At 47.7% G+C, this 20,646-nt stretch overlaps 1 protein-coding gene across 2 annotated transcripts in view; it reads right to left on the bottom strand.

Annotated features, from left to right (window-relative positions):
* Nucleotides 1-20,005, bottom strand: part of LOC139756205 (uncharacterized) — a 70,317-nt gene extending 50,312 nt beyond the window's left edge. Inside the window, exons 1-3 of one of the 2 annotated variants that reach the window (XM_071675368.1) lie at nt 19,881-20,005; nt 17,092-17,358; nt 13,493-13,578 (exon numbers count right to left, since the gene is read on the bottom strand). In XM_071675368.1, coding sequence (XP_071531469.1) covers nt 13,557-13,578; nt 17,092-17,358; nt 19,881-19,978 — 387 coding nt within the window. In that variant the 5' untranslated portion in view covers nt 19,979-20,005 and the 3' untranslated portion in view covers nt 13,493-13,556. Of the gene's footprint in view, nt 1-13,492; nt 13,579-17,091; nt 17,359-19,880 lie in introns of those variants that run through there. The other variant, XR_011714294.1, reaches the window with a different exon arrangement.
* Between the last annotated feature and the right edge of the window lie 641 nt (nt 20,006-20,646).

Genomic DNA, 20,646 nt, shown 5'->3' with positions numbered 1-20,646 from the left:
CGCACAAGGATCGCCGGGCAGCCCAGCCACCCACCCACCCGTCCCTGCTCCATCCCTACCTGTCACTCCTCGCATTTCCACTCATGCACATCCCTAGCTCATGGCAACACCAGCGATCCACTCACACTCTAAGCTACACCCTCTCACAGACGTCAGCTCTAACTCCTTCAACACAACACCTTCACTTGTTCCAATCATACTTCCTTGGCCGTATACCCTCATACACAGAGCCGTATCCTACTTCGTATTCACGGATTAATTACATCAGGCATGACCCCTGCGCCACCGTCATACTACACCACCTCCTCTAAAGATCTACCCTGCAGCTCACCCTCCTGACAGCGGCGCCCTTTCATTTCATTTCTTGCAGCATCCCACTAATTGAACTCCGTCGGCTCCCCTCTGAACTGTAGTCGCTCACTCCTCACCTACCCTCGTCCCTCCCTCCTCCTCCTCTCTACCCGCCCACTCTCACCTGTATTAAACAACCCTCTCTGAACTGCACCCTCTCATCCAAACTACACGAGGTTCTTTTTTTTTTTTTTTTATAAATGTATCCGACACTGACCCTTATAATCTCTCTGTCTCTAACTAAACTTAACAGTTAATGTTCTTTCTGAATCAACTTCTGACCCCTCTGAGGCACAATGTCCCTTCTGAAATCTATTTTGCTCTTCCCAACAATGAATCTCTTCCTTATGAACGATGTTTTCTTCCCCAGATGGTATCTAGAGCTCCTGTAATCAGTGGATTTCTTCCTTCGTGAATTACATTTTCTCCTTACTGGCCTCTGTCTCTCCTAAACAGAATCAGTCGTCCTCTTGAATCAGCCGCCTTTGCACCACCTCACCAGACCTAACCTGCCTCCTGTGAAACACATCTAACCCCTCACAAACCTGCGTTTTCCTCCCAGTGTGAGACGCATCTCTAATCTGCAGTTACTCCCTCTCAATGATCCATCTGAGTCATACCTGCCTCCTCATTCGACCGTATATATCTATCACTACCGTCTATTTCTTCTCTCCAACGGTGTCTTCACTCTCAGAAATGTGTTTGTCTTCTGAACTGCTCGCCTGAATGAACCATTAATCCGCATCCTAACTTTTTCCATCCCAATTTTCAGCTGTAACTAACGCCTCAAAGCTCACCTTCACATTCCAGATCTCATCCCACTCTTGATTTTGCCAAACTTTTAACTTCTCCCTCCCTCCCTCCCTCTCTCCCTCACTGCGTCCTTCACTCGCCTCCCTCCCTTACTCCCTGGCCACTAACGGCCGCCTCTGTACCACAGAGGATCATCTTATTGGCCGACTTCACCATGAGATCCCCATTTATGGCATATGTGAACGGTGCTCTTGGACGGGTCCTGTTACACCACACGCCCGCACACCCGCGCTGTCTGGGGGCGGGAGAGGGCGTGATGCCTGACTACCTCGCCCCTGGGGGAATGATCCGAGACGCCCTGACGGGGAATGAGCTACAAGACTTGACAACTCGCTGTGAAGGACACGGCCACAGAGAGAGAGAGAGAGAGAGAGAGAGAGAGAGAGAGAGAGAGAGAGAGAGAGAGAGAGAGAGAGAGAGAGAGAGAGAGAGAGAAGGGAAGGTCCTGGTGTGCGGTACCTGTAGACACACGGGACGGGAGGAAAGATGGAAGGGGTCTGTCAGACCACGGCGTTCAGCAAGGGGGGGGGGGGGGGGGGGGCAGATAAGCAAGGTTCATTTCTGCGTGTGAGTGAGTGTGTGTGTGTGTGTGTGTTGTGTGTGTGTAGGACCCCATCCTCAACACCGTAGATCCTGGAGGACGTCAGAGACGAGGATAATGCAGGAGTCTTTACATGAACCTGTCAGAGCCAAGTGATGTGGTAAGACCAGCTGGAGGGCATCCTTCCTCGCAGTCTGGACGATGTGCAGGAGACGCCGCAGTTCAGTGAGAAGGTTGAGTGTGAGGAGAGTTTGGGATCGTGGAGAATAAAGGACGGAGATGACAGGGCAAGGAGACGGGAGGGCAAGGAGACGGGAGGGCAAGGAGACGGGAGATGGTAGGGCAAGGAGACGGGAGATGGAAGGGCAAGGAGACGGGAGATGGGAGGGCAAGGAGACAGGAGATGGGAAGGCAAGGAGACGGGAGATGGGAGGGCAAGGAGACGGAAGATGAAGGGCAGGGAGACGGTAGAGGAGGGTTGAAAAGAGAGGCAAGACATTGAAAAGTGACACAAGTAAAGGAGATAAACATAAAATACAGATATACATGTAAGAACGTAGCGAATAATTCACATAAATACAAATAAAAACACACACACACACACACACACACACACACACACACACGTCCGTACGAACACAAGAACACACAAACATTTGAAATACACATTTGACCAAATGTATTTTGTTTGGGAATATCACCATTATATACGTGTAGTCAACCAACCTCCCTCACCTCACCTCTAACCTCACTTCTCGTTTATCTAACGCCTCATCTCATCCCTCCCTCCTCACCATCTCCCTCACGCATCACCAACCATCCCATCACTGGAGGTATAACTTCCCTGTTCACTATTCCCTGACCAGTTACCTCACGTCCTGTACCGTTAGACCAGCTCTCACCAATCACTCCATCCTCACCATTCGCCCTTACCCTCACTGTTCACCTCACCTTCATCACTCACCTCACTTTCGTCCTCAGCCTCACCACAAGTCACTTCAGTACTCACCAGTCACCCAACCACTCACCATTCCTTTCTCTACTTCACTTTCACTTCACCACTAACCATTCACCAACCATCCAACCCAATACCCCCCCCCCTTTCACCATTCGCTACTCATGACCCGCTCACCATTCACCTCACCACTCACATTTACCTCTCCCGCCCCGATCGCCCCGACCAACAGAGTTTTGCCTCTGAACGACTGGTAATCCGATCGTGAAATTTTGCCAACTGGATTTTCAACTCTCTCTCTCTCTCTCTCTCTCTCTCTCTCTCTCTCTCTCTCTCTCTCTCTCTCTCTCTCTCTCTCTCTCTCTCTGTTGATGCATGCATCTGTGAATCGTGTTCCACAATTCTGACACACGAATACCTGGTCTCTGTTCCCTCCGCAGTGACCTAGGTCGACAAGGTCTCCATGTTCCTCTATCAAATACGGTTCCCATTACGGGCCATGCAGTGTACGGAGGCCACCTGGGGATCCAGTGAAACAGTGAGACAACAGTGGAGACGAATGGTCTCACTGTCCGTCTGTCACAGGCAACCTCCACCAGCCAATCCCCTCCTCCCTTCTCAACGCTTATTAAGCGGTCGAAAAGTTGAAGCCAACTGAGGCAAGACGGTGTGTGTGTGTGTGTGTGTGTGTGTGTGTGTGTGTGTGTGTGTGTGTGTGTGGAGGATTTTCTCGTTATCTCCAACTCCAGCTCCAGGAGTCCAAAGGCTTACTTACCCCAGGGACGCGGGACGGCGCTGGCGGTCGTACCTCAGCTGCAGATGTTCCCCTGTGGTTGTCTGAATGTCGGGGGGCATCAAGCGTGGGTGTGTGGCTGTGATAACTGTGTATGTGTCATGGAGAGACAGAGAGAGAGCTTTACACACGTGTTGCCCCGTCTCTAAACCTTGTTTATATATATTTATATATATATATATATATATATATATATATATATATATATATATATATATATATATATATATATATATTCAGTGTCTACTCTTTTACGTGTGAGTGTGTGTGTGTGTGTGTGTGTGTGTGTGTGTGTGTGTGTGTGTGTGTGTGTGTGTGTGTGTGTGTGTGTGTGTATGCGTTCGTTTGCATATGCTCGTAAACATATGTGTATGTATCCATCTCTTGCTCACACGAATTCATAACATCGCCACCATCATCTTGCAAAGGGACTGAGTCTATTACCACGACCAACAACCGTAGCTTAACAACCTGCACCTGGACTCGTAAACATCCTCGCGCACACATGAGGAATAATGGTGAATATCATCACGAATATTATCATTAATATTCCTCACCTTGTGGCACACACACATCCCCGAACCCCAGGGGAAAACTGACCGCCATTTACTGTACCCTGGCGGGCTTGTAGCATCTCAAGATGTGGCTGGACACGAGAGAAAACCCCGAGCGAGGATATGTGGTGTACCTCGAATATAATCGCACTGTATCATTGTGATTTAGCCAATTCCCGAAGGAGGAGAAATGTAGCGGCAGCGGCACGACTCTGGGAGTGTCATTGTTTTCTGACGCTCCAGATGGTGTGGGAGTTATGGTTTTATGGTTGTGGTGTTCGATTTATGGTTTTTATGGTTGTGGTGTTCGATTTATGGTTTTTATGGTTGTGGTGTTCGATTTATGGTTTTTATGGTTGTGGTGTTCGATTTATGGTTTTTGTGGTTGTGGTGTTTTTTTTTTGTTTTGTTTTGTTTGTTTGTTTGTCCTTCAGCCAACAACACCTGCAAATTCTACCGTATTTGAACTTGTATTTCCAACGGGGTTGAAAGACTTTCCGAAAACCAGATGGTATTAATGTTGACCCCTCGAGCATGACGGCTCGGCCCTTGGGAACAAAATCCCACGACGACCCTCGGGTAGAATGGTGGTCTGAGCTTTGACCTTGACCCTTAAGGGTCGTAGCGTCGTGCTCAAAAAGGGGTCTTTAATCAAGGAAGGTTTCCTCTGCCCGTGAGGTCGACCACCAATGATTAGCCGGCGATAACCAGAGATGAGCAATCATTGCATTCCGTACAATGCAAAATACCTGATGGCAATCTGTTTCCCCTTCCACACAACCTGAAGAATGAAAACGATCATTGCTCTACAATTGGCGATCACTTCAACTATGCAGGTGCATTTTGACCTTTAAAGGACCATTTCAATATAATTGCACCAGGGTGAACAGGAAGAGAGAGGAGGAGGAGGAAGATGAAGAATATTAGGAGAAGGAACAGTATTCACAGAGAGGATACAGCGATCTGCCATCATGAGGAAATGTGCATTTAGTTCCAGAGAGTGAACAGTGACGTCCATACAACCCTCAGAAAAAAACAGTTCCATTGATCTTCACTGGAGGGAAACGAGGAATTAGCAGGAAGGAGAAAGGCGCTAACAAAGCGAAAAAAAAACAAAACTGAAACTTCTAATCTAGTAAGACATGTTGATGGACAGGCAAACTGCTCCTGAGATGACTTTAAAAAACTTGTGACAAAGGAGGAGAAGATAAATCCCCGTCAGGACTTCGAAGTCCGGTGTCTCCAGAACATCGAAGTCCAGGGTCACTACAACGTGGAAGTCCAGGATGTGAATGTACGACCATTCGCTACAGTAGAGCCAGTCGCCCTACCCTGTCTGTGCTCCAGCCCCTCGTCCTGATCCCCTCCCAGCCCTCCGACTGGAGTGAAATAGCCAAAGTTTCGGACATTCTGAAGGTAATGAGACACACCTGATGCATATAATCAAGTTCTTCTGGTATCTTAAAACTTGGCGTCAGTCATGGAAAAAAAAAAAATAAAAGTCCCAGCTTACGTGACGCCTACAGAGACAAGCAGCAGGACGAACGAGTGGACGAAGTGGTACAGGGACGAATGAGCAAGTAAACTGGACGAACGGGAACACATACAAGCGTACAAGAAGTGAGCGATCTTAGTCTCGCATCCCGGGTTGTCATACTTCCTCATCCTTGAAGAACAAGTCACACATAAGACTACATATTAACTCTACAGCATTCTACTGTTCTCACGACACATACCATAAATGATAGAGAGAGACAGAGAAGCCTTCGGTCATGTATACCCCAGAGGATTCTCTCTCTCTCTCTCTCTCTCTCTCTCTCTCTCTCATAGTCGGACCAGACTGGGTTTTATTTACCCACATCCCGAGAAAATGGTTCACATTGACGACGGTTGGAACCATCTCAGAAGCCCAGGGAATCTTGAGGAAATTGGATAGTCATGTCCTCGTGCCGGCTAAGATTGCCAGTGGCATCCATTCAAAAGCCCAAATGAGACGTAATATACAGTATATACTGGAATGGGTGGAGGCTACCAGTGACGGTCCACTGGAACGAGGTAAGGCCCCGTGGACGGAAACACCTGTCATTATAGCACCTGTTCCGTGAGTCTCCTGTCCACTAACTTAATATATATATATATATATATATATATATATATATATATATATATATATATATATATATATATATAGTGACGGGAAGCTATAGGGAAGGTGCGTGTGTGACTGGGAGGGTGACAAGTCTGGGCACAGGGATAATGTAAGAAAGCTGTAATAAGCAAAGTCTTGTGAAGGGCGGATGTCATTAACAAACCTTTCCCTTCACCAGTTCGACTCTCCTGAGTTGCAAGTGTGTGGAAAACAGTGCATTGCACCTCGCGTGTTGCAGCCTTTCCTGACCTGAAGGTGAGTGACAAAGTAAATTGCGAAACGCACTATTTTGGAACAACCCAGAGTGCCCATGGCTAGCCCAGCGGATGACCATCTTCTACCACACCTTACTGGTTATAAACTGTGTCGGTTAGAACTCCTCCCGTGGCTGGATCCGACACATAAGAACTACTAAACATTATTAATGAGGTGTTGGTTATGCATCACGATGGTCACTTCCTTACTCGGAGCTGGCCCACGACGCGTACATGGCTAAACCCGCTATGAGAGAAATTTTCATCACAGGACCAGAGTTGAGCGTTTCTTGGTCATCCTGGTCCGAATAAGCCAGATCCTTGCATATATGGAACACCTGGTTTACGCTAAGGGTAAAAGTCATCCGGGACTTGATTATCATATTGTTGGTTATACCTTATGTGGACTGGGATACGTATCCCAATATGCAGTGTGTGTGTGTGTGTGTGTGTGTGTGTGTGTGTGTGTGTGTGTAGGAGTAATGACATTGTATATACCTATGTACACAAGGTTAAGAAACGGGGGGTAACCAGAGTGTAAATCTCTCTCCCCCACAACACAACATACAAACAGTAATCATGAACAGAATCACGCAGCTCTAGAGACCTCCTGAAAGGACCGTATCGCCAAACCTGCGAAATGCTTGTGACGTGACGACACAGGACAGCGGCCGTGCTTCTTATCAAGGACGTCCAGCTGTTCGATACTCGAGAACATGTCGGTCAAGGACGAGCCACTGCTGGATGCTGGGTGAACACGTCAGCCAAAGACAAGCCACTGCTGGATGCTGGGTGAAAACTGGAAACCCTCGAGAAAGTAAAGCAAAATTCGTAAGTGTTACAGAAACCCTCGGCATCTGCTCATGTCGAGGGACATAACCAGCAGTGGAAAGAACTACCAAACTACCTAATTATGCTTAACGATGTCGTCCAGATCTCTTATAACAATAAAAGGGACAAGAGCTCGGGACACGTCTACTCTTAACCACCCAAAAATGTTTCTATTTTATGTGTTTACGTGGACAGCATCAACACATCGCACAGTTTCTTTAGAAGAGCAGTGAAACAGCTGCTGGTTGCCTCGTTATCAGCTTTATTTCATCACATAAGCCTCACCAAGGAAAACTAAATGACAACAATTTCAAGATACGACTCTGCCTCGAGGAAAAGCTCTCCTTCCCCCTGTTCTCGTGGTCTCCTGCCCCTGTTCTCGTGGTCTCCTGCCCCTGTTCTCGTGGTCTCCTGCCCCTGTTCTCGTGGTCTCCTGCCCCTGTTCTCGTGGTCTCCTGCCCCTGTTCTCGTGGTCTCCTTCCCCCTGTTCTCGTGGTCTCCTGCCCCTGTTCTCGTGGTCTCCTACCCCTGTTCTCGTGGTCTCCTGCCCCTGTTCTCGTGGTCTCCTGCCCCTGTTCTCGTGGTCTCCTGCCCCTGTTCTCGTGGCCTCATGCCCCTGTTCTCGTGTGACAACAGATGTGTTTACCTTATGGTTATTAAGGACACTTCATTAAGATTCCACGTCCGTCCCCCGTTGAACATGACTGATGCAGATGAGCTTACGATTATAATGACCACAATCTACCTTCGCAGTATAATGAAGTCCTTTAAATAACTAATACGAAATACGTCTCGGGGAAGCAACCTCCATGGGGAAATCTAAGACACCTCTTACTGTCTTCCTTGTTAATACCTAACGAGGTCATTAGCCAAGTATTACGGCCCAAATTAGCAGTTGGGGGGATTAATTCATATCCTGGTGTGTAATGAGTGTTGGCTATTCGTGTCATAATCTGCCTCACAATTACAGTGATCTTCCCCAGTGACCCGAACTGCGTCGCTTGCGTTAGTAGACCAGGAAGTGATCATCAGAAACTGGCTGATGGATGAGCCATACTCGCTTACGTCAAAGGTAATTGGGTTGCACGCAATCGGATATGTGTGTGTGTGTGTGTGTGTGTGTGAGTGAATGTGTTTCACCCCTGTACCCGTTCCCATGTTCCCTGCTGACCAATCTCAGTGCGAGGGTGTTCGTCTCGTCAGTCTCCACCCAACGGCAACTGCAATTCGGTAGTTGCGACTACGCGCTACAAGATTTAGAACAGCATACAGTTCCTGGCTCCGGCTCATGCACTATTCACGCGGGCAACCGGTCGTTTTATCAATATGTTCAATAATGCAAGATCGCATTTGGGTCTGTGTTTCTACGAGTGATTTCCTTTATTGTTGTCCCCTCCCCCAAGTTAGCGGGGCATGGAGGCTGTGTTGCCCCAAGTCCAGGTTATATTTTCAGTTCTCGTCTATTCATTTAAGAGGCAGTCGTGAGCTGCTGTGCCCCACACCACCACCACTCCCTTCAACCGCAGGTGAGCCAGTTTTCTCTCTATCATAAAACCTAGTTCGGCCAAATTCCATCATTATGTAACGAGTATGGCATCTGGGCAGGGGGCTGTGTACTCCCACACGCTCCGTCGCCTCGTTCCCTGCTGTTATTGTGCCGTTCCACTCCACAGCCTTAGCGAATAATGCTCGACTCCAAAAAGGAACTCGTCAGGTGAGGGCTGGCCCAACGGTGGAGTGTGGCGGCTCCGTGATGGTAACAGCGACTCCACATAACTTCCGACGTCCCCGGGATCGATTCCAACGCTCGCTCACGGGTGGGTTCCCAAGTGCCGCTGCATCGCTAATGATGATGGTTGGTGGGGCTGCTGCAGCATCAGCTAACGAGGGGAGGTCATGCATCATTAAACGCATCTCTCTCTCTCTCTCTCTCTCTCTCTCTCTCTCTCTCTCTCTCTCTCTCTCTCTCTCTCTCTCTCTCTCAAGTCTGTGGTTCGCAACTCCTGCGGCTCCGGTTGGATTCGAACTTTTAATATCATCTCTACAGCCAGCACACACACACACACACACACACACACACACACACACACACACACGGCCAGGCAGTGTGACCGGGAAGCTACAGAAGCTGGGATGGTCACCTTGTACCGTGTAGACGTCCAGGAAATGACCCCAGCACTTCATTTATGGGAGACGATGCCGGCACACCCGCCACCCACCACCAGGGGTCGCCTCACCCTGCACACCCGCCACCCACCACCAGGGGTCGCCTCACCCTGCACACCCGCCACCAAGGGTCGCCTCACCCTGCACACCCGCCACCAGGGGTCGCCTCACCCTGCACACCCACCACCAGGGGTCGCCTCACCCTGCACACCCACCCACTCACCACCAGGGGTCGCCTCACCCTGCACACCCGCCACCAGGGGTCGCCTCACCCTGCACACCCACCACCAGGGGTCGCCTCACCCTGCACACCCGCCCACCCACCATCAGGGGTCGCCTCACCCTGCACACCCGCCACCAGGGGTCGCCTCACCCTGCACACCCGCCACCAGGGGTCGCCTCACCCTGCACACCCGCCCACCCACCACCAGGGGTCGCCTCACCCTGCACACCCACCACCAGGGGTCGCCTCACCCTGCACACCCGCCACCCAGAAGTATCATCAGATAACACGACTCTCCCCCCGTGCCACTGTCCAACCAGGAGCAGTGGGTGGAACCCACCTCCAACTAGGCATAGTGGGTGGCGTCCTCCAACTACGAACAGTGGATGGCATAGCCAGAAACAGTGGTTGGCATCAAACGGGCAGCTGATCACCGTGAAACTATCCACACCAAGTGACCAGACCAGCATCTTCCACCCTCACCTCCTGACGTGTTAGATCCACAGTTTCTGAGGAGTTAATGAACCAAGAAAACACCCACTTTACAACCACTTAAACACTTTTCCAAAAATGTCCCCAAAAATTTGATATAAAAAAAGGGGTAAAAATACTATCCTTGACCTGTCGTCCCAAATCCAGCAGATTAAACCAATCCCAATTTTCCTGACACACCTCGACGTGAACACATCTGAAGATCAGCCAATCTTCACCATGATGCGAGCGGTGGACGCTAACTTCAAAGCGTCGGGGATTATCCGATATCAAGATAACATTCCTGAAACACGGAATATCACAGTAAACTTCAAACAACAACAACAACAACAACAACAAATGAAAAAAAGAAGAGGAGTGGAGGGAAGGGTGACGTTCCCCTAGGGCGAGCGAACTTTTACCCCCCTCCTTCGTCAGGCCAGGGGTTCGAAACCCTGCTAAAGCATTCCTATCTCGTCGCCGCTAAGACAAGGATCAAAGTGGCGATTGTAAGGGATCCCGAGGCCCCAACCCCGCCCTCAGAATCAATTCGCCCCATCGGGATGTACTGGCTGGGGGAGAGGGAGAGAGGATGGGAGAGAGAGGGGGTAACTCCAACACAAACAAGGGGTGTGGGAGAGGCAGAATGAAAGACTGGATGGTCGGACACGATAAACAAATGGTTGAGAAAATAAGAAACCAGACGGTAAACAAGGAACGACATTCAAGCGCAGACAAGGAATAATACATTGTGAGGTATACAAGAACATAACCTAAGAGCAGACAATCAATGACGTCCTAGACCAAAAGGAAATGTCTTGAAATACAATTACGATATCAATAGAATGAGACAAGAAGCAGACAATCAAGATATCCTAGACCAAAAGGAAATGTCTCAAAATACAAATAAGATATCGGGAGATGAATCTCTCATCAATAAGAAGAGGAGGGGATGCTTCGTCATGAACTAGGGGAAGGTAAACAAAGGTATGGCCACTGGACGCACAGGTGTGATGGATCTCCCAGGAGACTGAAAAGCTCAGCATCACAAAATGTGAGTGAAGACCATAACTCACCATATCAAAACGTTTTATCGTATAATCATTTGAAATATTAAACACTATATCATCAGGTGTCAGCGATCATACTATATCATCACCCTTCAACAGACAAAACCATTATCTTTCGCCATACAAGGGTAAAGATGGCAACTGAAACTCAAAGACGTACAGATGAGTATCCCTGTAACGTGCCTGTAATCTCATGCTTGACAAGAGAGAGGTGGACTGTAATTCCTGTAATAGTGAGAGGGGAAAGTGTCCTCTACATCATAACTTGGGTCTGTGTGTGTGTTACAGGACTGTGGGACTGGCTGGAACAGCAAAGATCACCAGTATATAGAGGGCAACAACCGTGAAATCATGGTTTAAAAGTAAACCAACTGGACACACGTTGGTGGTGGCATTCTACCGAGGTTCTCCTGCTGCTATCATCACATTATGCCATCGTTCATGCCTCATCCTCTGAAACAGAATGAGTCTTAACCCTCGTACAACACAACACAGTGTTTGTCACATACGAGGAAATATATCCCTCTGTATCATGTATAAAAAAAAACAGAGTAAAATCCTATTAAAGTACAACCGGCGAACCTCCGACTAAAGAGAAATATCAAAACTACAAGTGATGACTCTAAACCCAAGACCCATCATCTTCCAAAGGGGAGGGGAAAAGAGACAGACAGGTCAACAAACAGAGGGAACGGACGGGCGAATAGAGAGAGACACATAAAAACATGCAAACACAACACGAGAAAAATGGTGCCCAATGACTTGACGTCTTGCGTGAGGCCCTTAGGAAAATCCTCCTCCACCACACATATACACTCCACTCCTCCCACTATCTTCAACACAACAACAACATCAACAACATCAAAAAAAACTGTTTATATTTCACGAGAGAAATTATATTCCAACAATCTTTTCCCTCCACTTCAAACACGTCTGGTGTAAACTTACGGTCCAGCGGTGTTGAGAAAACACTGGATAGTTACCGAGGAAGGGAGTGACGTGTCTGGTGTACGTGGGGCGTCTGCAGACATGATGGAGTATGTCTGTGGTGAGAGCTAGGGGGGTCCTCCTCCTCCTCCCCCGCCTCGTAATATACACAATCAGGTGTTGAAAGTTCCATCGTCATTCTGTCATTTGTGACGTTAATGGTGGATGAAATGTACGTCTCTCTTTATGTCCGCTCCTGTTACTTCTTACTGTTGTTACTTCTTACTGTTGTTGCTGTTGTTACTTCTTACTGTTGTTGCTGTTCTTGCAGTCGTGCGGCCACCACAGTCACGCAGAGATACGTGCGTCCACGACAACCAAGAAGTGTTGAGCCGACATCTAAAATAGCGTCAGGTTACGGATCTCAGGGTGGCTGGGTCGTGGTAGGAGAGGAATCCATAAATGATAACACAGTAAAGTAGCATGTGTGTGTGTGTGTGTGTGTGTGTGTGTGTGTGTGTGTGTGTGTGTGTGTGTGTGCGGGTGTGTGGGTGGGTGTGTGAAAGCCAGCAGGTGTGTGTGTGTTCATGCATAAGACTGTGAAGATCCTAGTCCTGTACCATCTCCCTGGTGGGTGAAGTAGGAAGAGGTAGGGGTGTGTGTGTGTGTGTGTGTGTGTGTGTGTGTGTGTGTGTGTGTGTGTGTGTGTGTGTGTGTGTGTGTGTGTGTATTTGCCAGGTCAGGCCCAGCTTGAAGTGTTATCAGTGACGGACCCTACCTAGGGTAGGTTAGGTTGAGGTAAAGAAGGTATTTGATACCATTCCCGACACATCCTTGCTACACGAAGGACACTTGACATCACCTAATACAAATATGACAATGAATGCTCAGCCAGCTTCATAGATGACCTCCAGCATAAGCCACTCACAGAAGGCTTCTTCACCTTCTAAATCATCAAGTTCTACCGTTGAGTCCCCGAGGGCGCGCTTCTGTCTCCAACCCTCTTCAATTCTTTTCTCACTTGAACACTCATGACCTCCTGTGAACCCGCATGAAATGTGAGATGACCTCACATTCATGACACAGCACCAAGACACTACTCAAGCAACAGTAAACATGCATCACTACATCACACAATGAGAACACTCAAAACAAAATGCCTGCACTCAACACAAACTCAGCATCACCTCTCTCAACAACCACCCCACCCCAACAGACGTGGCTCCAACTTGCATCTTCCGATAACCCTCGATGGTCAACCACTCCTGCTCAACAGATCCTCTAACCATACTAGCTAGTTATCACGTATGATAAACACCCGGCATTCACCCCCCACACCACAAACATCAACACGATGCCATGCACAAACTATAAGCCTTTAGAACACTTACCGGCACCAGTTCCGCACAAGACAGAGAATCCTGCGAACAGATCATCTGATCCACCCATAACCATGTCTCACATGCTGGGGTCGTCCAACCTGTCGAAAACAAATGTAACAAAGCTGTAAACAACACAAACAAGAACACTTCAAACAATCATCGACTGCCCAACAACAGGCACAAACATTCACCACCGACACAACCTCTCTGTGGTTTACCGTGACAACTTAATAAGCCTTGGTTCAGCAAAGTGACATAACGTCCTCCCCTATATACCACATTGCCCTAAATCGCTCTATCCTTTGCATGCCTCTCACCCTCTTGCACGATCTGGCTCCAGGAACTCAAAGCTTGTCTCACTTCATCCTTTCACCTCCTCGGTCTCCTTCTCTCCCTCGCTCCTTTCCAAATCTGACACAGATACGACATGTCCAAACCTTTTCAGCACATCCTGCTCACCTCCCTCAGTCATGCTCTGCTTACTATCACATCTTTCTCCTCCACTGTCATTCCTGACACAATCATTTATATATATATATATATATATATATATATATATATATATATATATATATATATATATATATATATATATATAATGTGTGCGTGTGTGTCTGCGTCAAAAGTAAACATGATCGTAACATAATGTAATCAAGATAATAATCGCCTGTAACACAGTGGCCTTCAGCCTGGATAAAGCATGACAGGGGAGCGTTGGGAAACTGTGAGTTCACGGGACCTGAACTACGGCTATGAAGCGGGATTCGATCTGGTGTCCTTCCGAGCCCAACGTGACGTCACACTTCCTTCTAGCCACGCCCTTGGGGGTGGTGGTGTTGTGGGACGACGACAGTGGAGGTGGTGGGAGCTGTGGTGAGGGAGATTAGCCGTGATGTATATGACCACTCCCAGGTAATTACTTCCCCCCAACTCCCCACGAGCGGGACTGGGTCTTGCTTCTCCCTATCTACTGTGCTTTGACCTGGGCAGACGTGTGGCGAACACCTGGTGTATCACCTCGAACAGGGAGCGAATCCTAGGAACGCTGGGTATGGCTTGTGCCGGTGGCGTGATGACTTGAGAACAACACACAACGAAGGCCTGTCAGGGCAGCGTCTCTCAGTCTTGTAATTACCGTAATGCTGTGTGTTCTGTTCCCAAGACATTAGGGTTACTAGGACAACAGGTCATCACACACACACACACACACACACACACACACACACACACACATGGGAGAAAGTTACACAAATGTGTTGACCACGACGGTACGACCCATGAACACGAGGCTACGACCCTCGAACACAACGATGTGACCCTTGGACATGAGGGTACGACCCTCGAGCACAACGGTACGACCCTTGAACACAACCGTACGACCCTTGAACACAACCGTACGACCCTTGAACACAACGGTACGACCCTTAAACATTCAACGATACGACCCTTGAACACAACGGTACTATTTGAACATAACAGTGCGACTCTTGAGCACAACGGGAAAGCCTTTGGGTATGACGGCCTGGCCTTTGACGTGACCGACCCTTAAGGGCTAAGCCATTATACTCAAAGGTCGTATCTTCGTGCTCAAGTGTGATATGGTCGTGCTCAGGTAGTCAAATCATTGGAAAGTCTTAGGAAAACGTAAACATTATCATCACATCCGTACCGTTCAACAGCAGCTACACCAAGTGATGATGTACCACACGCGTACCCCTGCTAACTAACGCTACACAGGTACATCGAGTCTCATCAAATCCAACTCTGAACTCTGACGTGTAGCGGATAAGAACTAAGTTCTAATCTTATCAACCCGAGAACATCCTGGTGTCAACGCTGACTCTGCGAATGTTTACTTCGTCCACTTCTTCTGCAGCTGGAGGTACTACCTTACTCCATCGCGAGACGAAACTAGGAACTGCATTTAGCAGTTGGCCATGGCTGGAGGTGGTTTTAAAAGGACACACGAAAAAAATGGTGACCGCGAGAGACCGCTAACTCCAACTGTGGCAAAACAAAATATATATATATATATATATAAAGATACAACGGGGACAGAATGAAGTGAGTTGCACCGACACCTGGTCAAAAATCGAGTCCCAACGAGGCGCTAACATTGTCGGATTATGTTTTCACAACATATTACCACACACACACACACACACACACACACACACACATATATATATATATATATATATATATATATATATATATATATCTTTCTTTTGTCTATGAGACGTTCTGAGGGTAAGCCCTTCTCACATTGACATACGAGAGAGGTACAGATCAGCTGGTGACTGTGAGTGTACGTGTGCCATGCCAGTCCTAGGTGCAGGACCAGCTGTGGCTGGGTGCTGGAGCAGCCAGCGGCACTGCTGGAGTCCAGTCGTCAGCGGTCTGGACGCTTTACGTGGCCAGATCTCACGTCCACACAACCAAGGACCGGTGTCCAGAGAGGGTGAGTCCAGTCCCTCCCCCCTCTCCACCCCACTAGTCAACCATACCGTGGCCTTCCAGATGTGTTATCCTCCCTCAGCCAACCATACCTGGACCTTCCAGACTCATGATTTATCCTCCTCCCTTGCCACCCATACTGTGGCCTTCCAGGATTCCAGACTTGCGAACTTAACCTTCGTAGAACTGCGATAGTTGAGGAAGACACGTGGTGACTCATCACGTGCACGGTAGGAGAAGTAACCACCCCCTCCCCTCCTCCTCCAGGTGCTACACACGCACGGAGGAGGAAGAGAAAAGAGTAAGTGAGAGGCAGGTGAGGGAGAGGGTGGTGATGCACAGGAGTGAACGAAAATGAGTAATTAAGGAAGAGGGCAAAAGAAACGGCGATGTGGGAAACAGGCTAAATAATTCAATGAAAGAAAATGGAAAGTTAGACGAATTGAGGGGGTACTGTTCGTGCATCTTTTCACGCGCAAGTTGCCTAGGCGTTCATAGGTATGTTGTCACAGCCGCTGTCACGAAGGTTACAAAGTGTGACGTGGTTACAGTTACTCATGACGCACACTGTTACAATGGCTATGTGACGTCAGAACTACTGAAACATATGTTACATAAACCAGGGGTCAGAGTCTTACATCACTATGAAAGCTGTATAGCAGCAGAGTTACACGTCTATCGCTGGTGATACAGAAGTTGTATAGAAGCAGGGAGCTACTAGCCTCTGAGAGATACAGAAAGTTCCATGGAAGCCGAGAGAGAGAGAGAGAGAGAGAGAGAGAGAGAGAGAGAGAGAGAGAGAGAGAGAGAGAGAGAGAGAGAGAGAGAGAGAGAGAGAGAGAGAGAGAGAGAGAGAGAGAGAGAGAGAGAGAGAGAGAGAGAGAGAGAGAGAGAGAGAGAGAGAGAGAGAGAGAGAGAGAGAGTGAAAGTGACACTTAAAAGCCTTAGAAAAACTGGCATTGTAAAGCATAAAGCGGAGGAACAAAAGGTGATCTTTCCAAACGATAACTTCCCACTCTCCAGCCAGATCACCAGAACCTCAGCATGAGGGAGGGAATGAGGGAGGGGAAAACAACATAAAAGACCAGGGAGGAAGATGGAGCACTCCGGCTTGTCTCCTTCCCACCCACCCACCTCCCCCGACAATCACCCACCTCTGCCACAGCCACAGAATCGAAGCAGAAAGTCGCATTATTGTTTTAGGTAGACATGAGCTGTGGTGGTGCTTCCGGGTCGATGGTGTCGAAATGCCAGCTCGCTCCTGCCTCCTCGCCCGCGCCCTGGCCACACGCACTCCCTCCCGCTCTCCACCACCACACAATGTCTCTACATCAGAGCCAGATGGTAAGCCTCGCTTGGTGGAGGAGAGCAGTTTGTGATGGTACGGCCCAAGGCGATGGGGATCTCGTACAATCTTCGACCTGAAAAAAATCAAATTATTTTTCTTTTAAGTGATGAATATACGCCAAAAAAAAAAAAAAAAAATTCTAAACTATACTCCTCTAGCTGAAGTTCTATGAAATGTGATCCATTCTCCTGAAGCACATCAGTTTTGGCATCAGTCATACAGCTTCATCATCACACACACCTGAAGTCTCCCTTACATTGTATAACGCATGTAGAACTCTGGCACGACATTTTTCGCGTTGTGAACGATCCAGTTTTTTGTTTATCTTTTTTTTTTTTAAGAGTGAGGTGTGTTTCCTGTTCATCCTGAGATTCTGACCACCTGGTTTAAAACATTTTTTTACATCTTCTATGGTGAGACAGACATGTGCAATGACCTTAGGTGCTGTTGTGTTAGGTGATATGTAAAGTTGTGTGATTGTGATACACAGATGTTGAGAGAGAAGACATACGTTAACATATTAGAAGGTAGATATACATACAACCATTTACCCAGACAAACACATACATACATCAGAACAAAAATGTTTACACCAACTCAAACGAACACCTACAGACACTTGCATAAACACACACACACACACACACACACACACACACACACACACACACGTGACACTCGCTCCCGGTACTTTACATACTTCACACATTCTTACATTCACAAACATACTTCAACCAGAATGTTATGTGCAGGAATATATCAAGACCTGTAATGAGAAACATTCCTTCGGGAAGACGTTTAAGAACCGTGTTGTAAACTGAATGATAATCATGAAGGCTTACTTATCGCTCAGGCGTCAGCAACACAAACCTTTACTTGATGATGAAAAAAGAAAAAGTTCAAGTACTCGGGAACTGTAGTAAGTTTAGGAGGAGAATCAACTGAGGAAGTTTGTTTGGGAGGAAGTGAAGCACTTACGTTCCTTTAGAAACTGTTTGGAAGGAGTTCCTGTACTACCAGTCTGTTCTTGAACGCACTTGAGTCAAAAGGAAGGTTATACATGGTTGGTGTTGGATCCTGTCTTCACGTACAACAACATGGATACTGATAACATTAGCTATGGTTTCGCCCTCCCTAGAAAAGACAAGACGACCTGATGTTCTAGGACAAGTACAGGCTTAGGTAGGAAGTAACAAAAAAAAAAGACAATGAACTGGAGAGAACCTTGAACGAATGCCAAGAGAAGAGACGAGATGGGGATCCTCTGTAGAGTTGTATACATTCTTTAGGGAACATAAACTAGGAAATGGAATTCCAACTTCTGGTGAAAAACCAGCGTCACGAGAGCTTCTGTGAAGTATACACTGAGGAATGCCGATGGTTGAGCGTGATGAGAAGGTGGGCGGAGAAAAATGTGTCTCATGAAAAAAAAAAAGATGTTAAAAGGCCAATGAAAATTATTAGAGAGACTTTGAAAAAAAAAAAAGACAGAGCTAGACGGCATAACACCCAAGCTGCGTAAGACAGAGCGAGGAATGAACACGATGAAATAAGGGAGGATGGAGAAAGGAAGTTCGATGAATAAAAAGAATGTGGAACAAAACAAGGCAAACCATCCTAAACTGTTCCACGAAGTCCACAAGGAGAAAACTCTCGATACAGTTACGTATAACTGGACTTACCAACCTACAGAGAAGGCTTATTGACAGCCTGAGGAGGGAGGAGCGTCTGTGAGGGTTGTAATTCGTCAAAACCCCCTTCCCTCCTCGACAGAGTGAGGGACGGATCATGAAAAGCACTATGACCGCTGGACGAGACGTGCATGAGCTGATGAAGACTCCGGATCCGTATAAGGCGCATGACCCTCATGGTAATTTGCTCTCCGTACTCAGCGACTGTGGAGGAACGTCGCCTAAGCCACCTGCAGCGTTCCCTGCAGGACTCGTCACAAGAGGAACCCACAACACGGAAGGACTCTCATGGCTCTTTGCTTGTCTCTAAATAAGTAATGAAGGAAGCGTAATAAACAGAGGCCAGTCGTACTGACGAGTAAAAGGTCTGTTAACAACTACAACACAGAATTGGCGAACTGACATTACTTGTAGAGGAGAGGAACCAAAAGGAAGAAGCACCAAGGTTTCAGAGTTGACGAATCTGGTATCATAAACCTTCGAACTTCCACGATGCAATGGACAGTGGCCTAGAAATGGAAAACAGATGACAGGACGAAGTGAGTCCGCTTGCACAGCCAGAAAGCCTTTGACACTATCCGCTACACGAGATTGGCGAAGTAAGTTCGATATCCAAACAGGTGTATGAGGAGAGCTCATTCGCTGCTGGATCGAGAACGGACGAAACACACACAGATGACCCATGTCGAAGACGACCAATTTTTCTGACCAAGTGGAGGCAGCCAGTAGTGGGCGTCCCGTACGGCCCTTGCGATAGAGTGCGCTGCTGCAGCAAAAGGAACTTGAACCCTACCTGAGTACGTTTGTCGACGACGCTAGACTTGTAAGAGAAATAAGAGTAATCAGGATTGCTATATCCTAGAGAGACTCTAGAACAAGCCCCCAGGACTAGCTGAATGCATACCTGATGAGGATCATCCCAACCAAATGCCGGGTGGTGGAGACGAGGCGGGGTGCAGCCAGCGAGGTGGCGCTACACTTGTTATCTCCAAGGAAGTCCATTTATGGGCATCGTCCAGCGGGAGGGACCTGAAAAACACACACACAAAAAGGAGGTTAGATATAAACGAGTGGGTCACAGCCGAAGGCCTCAATACTAATACCACCCAGGAGGAAATAAGATGAAGGACTCTGTGTGTAAGAGGAACTTGGGAGGCGACATGGTCTCCAGAGTCCCAGCTTAGGAGAACCGTAGCAGATATTAGACCTGCAGTCAGTCAGTATCACATATAAGGCTATCTTCAGCAACTGTTCACACCGTATTGTAGGCCAAGAGTAGAATATGCCTCTCATGTCTTATCACCAAACTTAAGGAACACAAAGAATGAATAGAGAAGGTCAAGAGGAGAGCAACGAGGATGGTGCAATGATAAAGAGAGCTAAGTTGCAGTGAGAAGGTTGAGGACTTAAATTAGTCCGCCATGGAAGAGGGGAGAGAAAAGAGTGATTTACCCACAGTCTTTTTTCATACAAGTTGATGATGTCAGCAGTGGATGTTTCCCCCCCGGAAGACGTAAGAGCACAACAGCCGGACTTCATAACTTAAAATCAAGCAGAAAACTTGATATAAAAAAGACGACGTAAAGACGGAAGTCAATAGCATGAGAATGGTGGCTGACCAGAAGAGACTGAATGATGAAACTGCGTCTGCGAACATCATAAAAAATCTT

Source organism: Panulirus ornatus, chromosome 21, assembly GCF_036320965.1.
Source record: "Panulirus ornatus isolate Po-2019 chromosome 21, ASM3632096v1, whole genome shotgun sequence".
Taxonomy (NCBI): domain Eukaryota; kingdom Metazoa; phylum Arthropoda; class Malacostraca; order Decapoda; family Palinuridae; genus Panulirus; species Panulirus ornatus.
This window is presented reverse-complemented; position numbering and strand designations above follow the sequence as displayed.